Source organism: Myzus persicae, unplaced genomic scaffold (genome assembly GCF_001856785.1).
Source record: "Myzus persicae strain clone G006 unplaced genomic scaffold, MPER_G0061.0, whole genome shotgun sequence".
Taxonomy (NCBI): Eukaryota; Metazoa; Arthropoda; class Insecta; order Hemiptera; family Aphididae; genus Myzus; species Myzus persicae.
In genome coordinates, this window is record NW_019103250.1 from 148,447 (window position 1) to 157,996 (window position 9,550).

A 9,550-nucleotide genomic window follows, 5' to 3' on the forward strand; every position below is an offset into this window, starting at 1 on the left:
TTTTAAATTGTTAAGCAAAAATAAATGATTAAAATTAAAAATATATTACATAATTATTATGAAATAAAATTAAATCCATTTTATTATAATATATATATATATTATACATGACGTGTTTATATATATGTTATATTATCGTTAAGTAAAATACAATAATTTCGTATTCGTTATCAACTAATCGGGTTATATCCATTTAAATTTTTAAATTTTTGTTTTGTTTGTACGCCTAAGTTCATCTTTATCTGCCATTTCTTAGCAGACAATCAAAAATATTTAATAACATTAAGATTTGTTGAGAATCAAAGGAAATAATTTTCTTTTCTATTATTTAAAAACCTTTAATCGTTGTTTTTTTGTGTTATTCTAATACCGTTTTTATTGCTGTAATAGGTTTAACGTTTTACTAAGCCGTAACACGTCTCTTTCTTAAATTTTTTAGAGTTTTAGTAAATAAAAACTGTTCAACCGTGATTTGTATAACTTATCATAGTTCTATGACAATTTCATTTCAAACCAATAAAAAAAATAAGAGCATAAGAATGTTAAATTGAAATATTAATAAACAATTTTAAACACATACTTTATTTGTTAATAATGGTTTGGTAAATGGTCTTATGACTTTTTCTCCATGTTTTTTTTTCTACTCAAAATGTCATAATATGCTAATACTCTTAAAATTATTTATATCATTAGATTACGTAATATGTTTCGTTAAGTTTTTTTTATTTTTGTGTTTATTTTATACAAAATTTGTTTATTTTATTTTTACAGTTCATGTTTATTTGTTTGTAATTTCTATGACAAATCGTAATGTGCGATTTTATAGGCCAACAGATTTTAAAGGCCGATAAATATCTAATATTAATAATGATATCCGTAATGTTATTATATATTGATGAAACAATACAAAATGGTGTACCTACACATAATATAGATTTGCTCATAGTATTTGTTAACTCTTGTGTAATGTAGATGATATTTAATTTCAAGCAATTTGTACTTATAAATATAAAAAGTTATAATTGTGATTATTAAATTATATTAATTTTAATCGTTTACTGGATATTATGTTGACTCTTACGCTCACACAATAGGTAATAACACGAACTAAATCGATTTTTACAATGCCTGGGGTTAAAAACAAATTGAATATTTTGAAAACCAATACCATTATTTGCGGTTTCACTAAATTTTCGTTCATATGTATAGGTACATAATATGAATAATTTAGTTATGAAAGGTGATAAATAATAATGGTTAACTGTTTTCGGAAAATTACTTTTTTATAAAAAAAATATGAGTATTCTGTGCTTATGGTCGGTCAGTATTCGGTGATCCACTTAAAGTACGACACCCATCATTTCAAAAACTACTAAAATGTTTGAAAATATTTTTTTTAAATAGTTGATAGTTTAAAGTCTTCCCAATTATATTTTTACTATTTTTATCGTCATTATTTTTAAGACAACATGCATTTTTAATTCCTTATTATAAAGCAGAATATTTTTTGGAGAATTTAAGTACATGTTTTTGGGAGAATAGTTGATGAATTATAAGTAATTATTTAATGTCTCGATGAGTGAGTGGAAATCAGGAAATGGTACATGTGTGTACGTGGATAGGAACCCAATAATCCATTTTTAGCCTTATGTAAACCAGCGGCTGGTATCAAATTAGTCCCTACATGCCGAATTGGTACCAGCTTGAAAAAGGTATTTAACTTAAGCCGAATTTGTTACCATTTAATTATGCAAGCCTTCCCTTTCGTGGTTGTGTGTTAAGACTTCTTCACATAGACAATCTCCATTCAATTTCACATAAGCTTTTTCGTTTTGTACATGTCCACTTCTGTAAACTAACCTCAGCAAGACTCCTTTGGAATCCGAACTTGTAATTGTCAATACTCAACAACTTAGTTCCCTTTTTACTAAACAATAGCTCCGTAATAACAAGCAATTTAAATTTAAATAAGACGATGTATAAGCGGAAACAAATTTATGTGAGAGTGTAAATGACACAATGCATCAATTCGGAACTGTGTAGTGCTCACTAATAATATTGTCATACGCATATAGGATACAAGAAATAGGAATAAAGGATGCTACCTACCCATAAAGCGATATAAGTACGTATCTTAATCATCATCTTAATCGGTCAGGTTTTCACTATCTGAGTATATTTTACTGTATAAGCTATAGAGTGTAGGTACTTCTATATTTCTTACCAATTACACATAAGTCATAGGTCCATATGCTTTATATATGCTTAGAAATGAAAATTGTAACTATTTGGCCTGAACACAAACGGGATCGAAACCAATTCGGCTACTCCCAAACCAATACCCATCACGCAATCTGTAGATAATACCACAGATTAAATGAAATGTTTCTGTGATGTGTCAAAGCCTATACAATTATTTATATTTTGATGTATTTATTCAATTCATTTCTACAATACTGATAAAGTGATAACAGCTGATTATAAAAAAAATTACAATAATACGAGAATTAAAAATAGTAGGTATTGCGTACGATTTTAGAAACACGAATAAAAATATGGAAGAGAGGTAAGTATAACTACATAGAAAGGTTTTGGTAAAATAATTGAATTAATCAGGTTGATGGAAGACCATGTTATGTTGAAAAGACAGCATCATAATAATTATTATAAACATAATATATTTGATTATTATTGGTATTACCCATAGACGTAACTAGAGGAGGCTTATTGGACTAAGCCCCACGTCACAAATCACAATTCCTAGTCTCACCAACGATAACTACATTTTAGATTCTGAACGAAGCAATGAATGTATTGATTTAATGATTTTACAATAATAATGTGTTTTTGTGTGAGCGTGTATGTTGTTACATTATAATTAATCGAAATAATGCTTAAATATTCAACTTCAGTATCTTTTCCGATGGGCAAATGAATCTAGTTGGTGCATTCGACAGATCAAAATTTAAAATTCGAAGTAGTTTTCGAATGTACCAGGAAAAACAAACGAAAAATAATGGATAAATGGGAATTTGTATGCAAAACCAGTTTTCGACAAAAAAGATTTTGGTTTTTGGTGTAAATCTAAACAAAATTACATTAGATATAGTGTGTCTACCTTTATTTAAAAAAATGTACATCGGAAATTCCAAAGAAACTTTTATGCATGTTTGAAATTCAAATTTTTACTACATTTGAAATTTACTTGATTTATCATTTAACGATTTTCTTATTTTGTGGAAATTCAAAAAAAATATAACCATTAATACTCAAAATTTACACCCTATGTTTATTTTACACTCGATACAATTTTCAAAATATTTTGAGCTGTTTACAGACATTTTAAATCTAGTTTGTTTTTTTATAAATGTCAATAAAATTGTATTCGTAGGGTCAAGAAGCTTTAATACAGGGTTCCTCTCAGTGTTACAATATCAGCAAAAGTAATTAAAATACATAGACAAGATAATTTTTTTTATAAGCATTTTAAGTTCAATTTTTATATCTAGGCATTGAAAATTTAAAATAAGGTTCCATGTAAATAGTTTATACCGTAACTGAAAAATCTAAAAAATATATAACCAGTTTTGTTCATAATTATTTTAAGTTCAAATTTGAACGAAAATAATAATTTTAGTTTTGTGTTGTAATTTAAAAATGTTATTTGTGGGTACTTGAGACTTCTAAAATATATTATTATTACAAATATTACTACAAACCGTTTTGTATGTGTTTTAAGTTAAATGTTTTTATAGCTCAAGCTTTAACACTAATTAATACAGTCTCTCATAATTTTTCTAACGTTGAAATAAAAATAGCAGAAGTACATACCTAATATTATGCAGTTTTTTTGTAAAAATGTAATATAGGTAGTTAAATATTAATTTAGGGGGGGGGACTTGAAACTTCTAGCATTATATGATATACTTTCTATCCACTGTTAATTTTTTTAAACCATAATAATAATTCTAAGCTATTTATTCCACAAACCACAAGAACTTATTTTTACATTGTTCTACTGTCTACTGTAGGTACCTAATACGTTAGAAGACAGAATTGAATTAAAGTTAATATGCACTATATGAAGTGTTTTGGGCAATACTTAGTTCAAATTCTAGAATTACTAATAAATAATCAAATAATCTATTAGTAATATAAATAAATTGTAATATACCCTTAGAAATAGCTGCTTATTGACTCATTAGCAAACATATCTGCTTAAAATGGTTGTGTTTACAACTCTTTATCATTGAATTCAAATTTAACACATCTATTACAGGAAACTAATTACGATCAGGTAATTAAAAAATATCAGTTAAAAGGAATTTTTTAAGGGTCAAAATAAAATTATTCAAACTCCTTCATAAAATTAAAAATTGATTATTATTTTTTTAGTACTTAACAATAGTATATATGAATGTTTGTGTAAGTTTAATATAAATAGAAAATTATTTGTTATTAAACAAGCACGGAGGAAAATTAGTTTTCAGTGTGTAAGCATATAAAGTACAAAAACTTATACAAAAAAAGTATTAATAATTATTATAAATTTAACTCTTGAATACACTTAAAATGGTTACATAGGTCTTCCACGTCCACGTCCCTGTTGCTGTTCTTCACCACCACCCGCCTTGGGATTTTTAATTGTTTGATCTACCGACAGAACTAAGCAAGCGGCTTCAATAGCAGCTGCAAGCGCATTTTTTTTAATAATCACTGGTTCCCAAACACAGTTTTCAAAATTGTCTACAACATGTTCACGATTGATATCCACACCAAATGCTTCACCTCCTTGAGCATGTTTTTGGCGTAATTTGTTCAATATATTAGTTGCATCAAAACCAGCATTATCACACAATTGTCTTGGAATGATTTCCAATGATTTTGCAATAGCAGCTACAATCAATTGTTCTTTGCCAGCTATTGATCTAGAGTAATCACGAAGTACTTTACTTAGTTCCATTTCAATAGCACCTCCACCTTTACAAATTCAAATGCAATTAATAACAACAACAAAAATCAGTCAGAAATAAATTTACTTACCAGCTACAATGGAGTCATTTTTTACAGTTCTTCGGACAATCATAATAGCATCATGTAAAGAACGTTCAGTTTCATCTAATAAATGTTCTCCGCCACCACGTAGAATAATAGTGCATGCTTTGGCATTAGGACATCCAGAGAATATATTGAATCTATCACATCCAATTTGCTTTTCTTCAAAAGCATCACATTTACCAAGTACAGAATCGTTTAAGTCATAAGTTGTAGCAACAATGACACCACCACATGCTTTCATGGTACGTTTTAAATCTTCATCAACAACACGGCCAGCACAAAACATGTCTCTAAAATAATTATTAAAAATACAACCAATTATATAACACAACACAGGAAAGTTGACATATCTCGCATACCTATCAGCAAAGTATTGAGTAGCAACATCCCCAATTGGCAGTTTAGACAGTACTACCTGAGCTCCACTTTTATAAATATGTTCAAGTTTCTCATATAAAATGTTCCATTCAGTATCAACGACTTTTTGAAATTCCTGTAATAATTGAACACATATAAAATAAATAACTAAATTACAACAATGGTCTATCACAACACCACAAAATGACTATTAGTCATAGACCTATTAGTTAATAAATTTATGCTATTAGTATTCAGACCTCAGAGCTAGAGGGAGTGGTTTGTCCAAAAAACTCATTAAGAATACAATTAAATAGCTGCATGAACTCCAAGGTGGTAGCATGTTGCAGATTAACAAAAATTAGGTTTATATGGTTTTTTTCTTATTCGTGTCACCAATTTTTTTCAAAACAAGAAATTGCAATTTGCAAAACAAACTAAACGCAATAGGCCACCAATAGCTAATATGAATAATAAATACGACTATAACGTTTATAATAGTATAACATAAACAGAATAATAGTCAATAATTAATGAGTAATAATAATAATAACTCTAATCAAAAAAACAACCTCGTGGACACTAAAATCTATAACACAATTTATTGTTAAACGTTGATTTTAAGACTTAAGTACCTATTAATCAGTTTATTTTATACTAAAATGTATTATTGTATTATAAATATTGTCTATTGCTACTAGTAAGATATGTGTTTTAGTATGTAAGTAAATAATATTGTAGTATTTTTCAAATAGTTATAACTATGCTAAAAAATAATCAGTATTCATGGAATAGACCAATGGTAAGTGGTCTAGGATTAAATAAAATGTTATTTCTAAGATGGAGAGAACATAAATGGGTGTGGCATCCTCTTAAATACTTACTACATAAAATTTCAAATTCAAGTTATTTTTTATGGGATTACATTTGATTATTTATAACAACTTAATACTCAATTTAATTTACTCTCAAATCTTAAATTAGTAGTAGGTAATATTAGAAAAAATGATATAAATTTAATTTACCTCAACAGTATTTACTCGCACTTCAGCATTAGAACGTTCAGCTTTCAATTCCAGCTCAATATTAAGCAATGCAATTTTTGGGGACTTATAATGTTTTGGCTGCATTTCAAAACCAGCATATGAAAATGTTTTCTTAAATGACACACCAGTAATGAGTTGTGAATCCTGTTAACATATACAAATAAATTAAAGCAACAATAATAAATTGTGTATACTATAATTTTTAAATATAAAGATAAAAATGAATATAAATTAGAATAAACTACTTTCATAATTAATTACATATTTTAAATAATAATATTACTATTAAGAAATATTATAGTATTTTCTATTCAAAGTTTAAACCATTTATGACATTTTGTCCTTTATCTACCTATATTATTTATATAACTACTATTCTTATAAAGTGGTTCACAAGTAAAATAATTGTCTACTTCTTTAGCCGAGACTACATACCTAGGAGATTTAGGGTCGTTCTAACAATGTCAGGTAAAAGTTAATGGACACTTAACAGGAAGAATTCTGTAATTTAGTGCAAGTAATCTATTGCTTTTTTTTTTTAAACAGTAACTTCATTATTAATAATTTTACTTGGCATTATGAAAAGTAATTTAACTAGTTCAAAATTATGTTATTTAATGTAAGACTATTAATTACCTAATGTAATTATTACTTTATAATAATATAATTAACAAGTAGCATAATTTTTATGCAATTTACCAAACATTGAGGAGTAATTACAAATTGGGGAGTTACAAATTTAATTGTATTAGCTAACATTAAAAAAATTACCTGTAATCCACCACCTTGAACTTTTTTAATACCAATCATGTTTAATGGCAATAATTCATCTAACAATAATACTGCGTCAACGGCAATCTTTGAAAAAAAATCTTTCTCTTGATGGATTAGCTTTGAATTAAGAGCAGTGGCAGCACACTTTTGAAGGAAAGTACGGTATTCTTCATCATTATTAAATTTCATCTATAAAAATAATAGTAATAGAAATGATTATAGAATTAGTTAAACTCATATATAACTCAGTAAATTACTTTATAAGCAATTTGATCAATTCTGTCTTGTGCAATTTTTAAGCCTTTACGCAAAGCTTTAATGATAATTCGGGGATGAACTCCTTCTTCAACATAAGGTTTCACTTGTTTAAGGAACTCTCCTGCTAGTAGGACAACACTAGTGGTACCATCACCAACTTCAGCATCCTGTGATTTAGCAATATCAACAAGAATTTTTGCTGCTGGATGGATTATGTCTGATATTTTCATGATTGTTGCACCATCATTGGAAATAGTTGCTGTACCTCGACTATCCACAATCAACTTATCCATTCCACGTGGACCTAACGTAGTACGAATAGCTTCAACGACAGCTTGGCAAGCAGTGATATTAGATAATAGTTGAGATTTGCCTTGGCTATCTTCAGTTCCTTCTTTAAGCAATAAAATTGGGGGACGCTAGAAAAAAAAATTTTAAATATAAATACCTACAACACAGTATACAAAATTAAAAATATTATTCAAAAATAAGATACATTTTTTACTTTCTAGAATGATAAGTGAAAATGTTAATGTAAAAACAAGAATAATGGTATATTGTGTAACAATTCCATTAAGTATCTAAATAACTTATTAGTTATAGGTATCTGAATATACTGGTTTCTCTAAGTACCTACAGAGAACCAAATAAAGCAAAATTAACTTTGAAAAATAGAAATTTTGATATATGAGTCATTATTAAGAATTTAAATATTTCATAACAAATTTGAATAGCAGGATATTTTTGGGACACCATTATCTCCATTTTAGATTATATACGATAGTTGAATAGTGTCTAACAAAGAAGTTTCAGAACTTATGTTTTCTTATATAAAAAAACGGAAAACAAATGAATAATCAATATCAACTAAGTGTAGGTTATTATTACATAAAGTATAAATGAAAATTAATAATACTTGGTAGGTATTTAATCCTTTAATAAAATGTTAACATGTTCAATATTTTATCAGGAATTACCACCACAGGATCTTTTTCTATTTCAGTTGTATTTCAATACACTTTCGACCAAAATTAAAGACAATCAATTAAACGATCTCATATTTTGCACTCATGTGGTGAGAAAAGTAATAGGAATAATACAGGACCTTTCATGTACCATGTCATGAAATGTAATTGTTTAATAAACAAATAATTTTACAAGTACACTTACCATCTTGTAGGATTATTTTTAACTTTTAACACTTAAAGAACTACTAATAAAGAAACTAAAAAGAAACAAATCGGTAAAGTAAATATCACAATTCACAACAGTTGTAGAACAGTACAAGAACTTTGGGATTTAATATTTTATTTTCAATTGTATAGTTTCTTACTAACCTATAATCGTGTTTCCCAAATGCAAGCTGCACACGACTGCAAAGAGGTTAGAGAACTGTTCGGTGTGATTGGTAGGCATGGGCGGTAGCATTTATCATAGTAATATGGCCATGGTTGCATACCAATTATGGTAGGCGAACATAATTGTCCCATTGAAATCACTAACCAGTAACCACTCTTAGATAGAATTGAAATTTTAACACAACATATTAAATTGACTACTTTTTAAAATAAAAATAAAAATAAATATCAGAAATGACTAATTTAATTTAATTAATAACTAAATGAAATACTACGATGCTCTTATTTTGTTGTATAAAATGCAATACCAAAAAATCGTAGATACTTGAATAATTCACCAAATGTTTATTTTGTCATTAACTATACCTACATTGTACATAATAACATTTTCAAAATATTTTGACTCGTTTAACTTAAGCTATAGCCTATATGTATATATATAGAGTGATCCATTTAAGAGGGTACTCTAATTATTTCAAGGAATATTAACTTTTTTGAATTTTTTTTAAACTTTTAGATTTATATGATTTATAATATTTAAATTGTTTTCACCTTTATATTTCTTAAAGAAACCACCATCAACTTTTGATTTTCAAATGAGAACATATAATAAAAAGGTCATAAAATGATGAAACTATTTTTATTTTAAATTTTCGCATTTAAGTTTTTATTTTTTTTTTTTTGGTTTACGAGATACAG

General features: G+C 27.1%; 1 protein-coding gene across 1 annotated transcript; it reads right to left on the reverse strand.

Annotated features, from left to right (window-relative positions):
* Positions 1-4,478: 4,478 nt before the first annotated feature.
* LOC111034083 (T-complex protein 1 subunit eta) lies at positions 4,479-8,857 on the reverse strand. The gene is made up of 7 exons (XM_022315114.1): positions 8,664-8,857; positions 7,493-7,912; positions 7,233-7,424; positions 6,441-6,605; positions 5,418-5,551; positions 5,044-5,348; positions 4,479-4,980 (listed from the first exon to the last, which is right to left on the reverse strand). The coding sequence occupies exons 1-7, from the start codon at positions 8,664-8,666 to the stop codon at positions 4,577-4,579; spliced, it is 1,623 nt and encodes a 540-aa protein (XP_022170806.1). The 5' UTR covers positions 8,667-8,857; the 3' UTR covers positions 4,479-4,576.
* Positions 8,858-9,550: the final 693 nt, after the last annotated feature.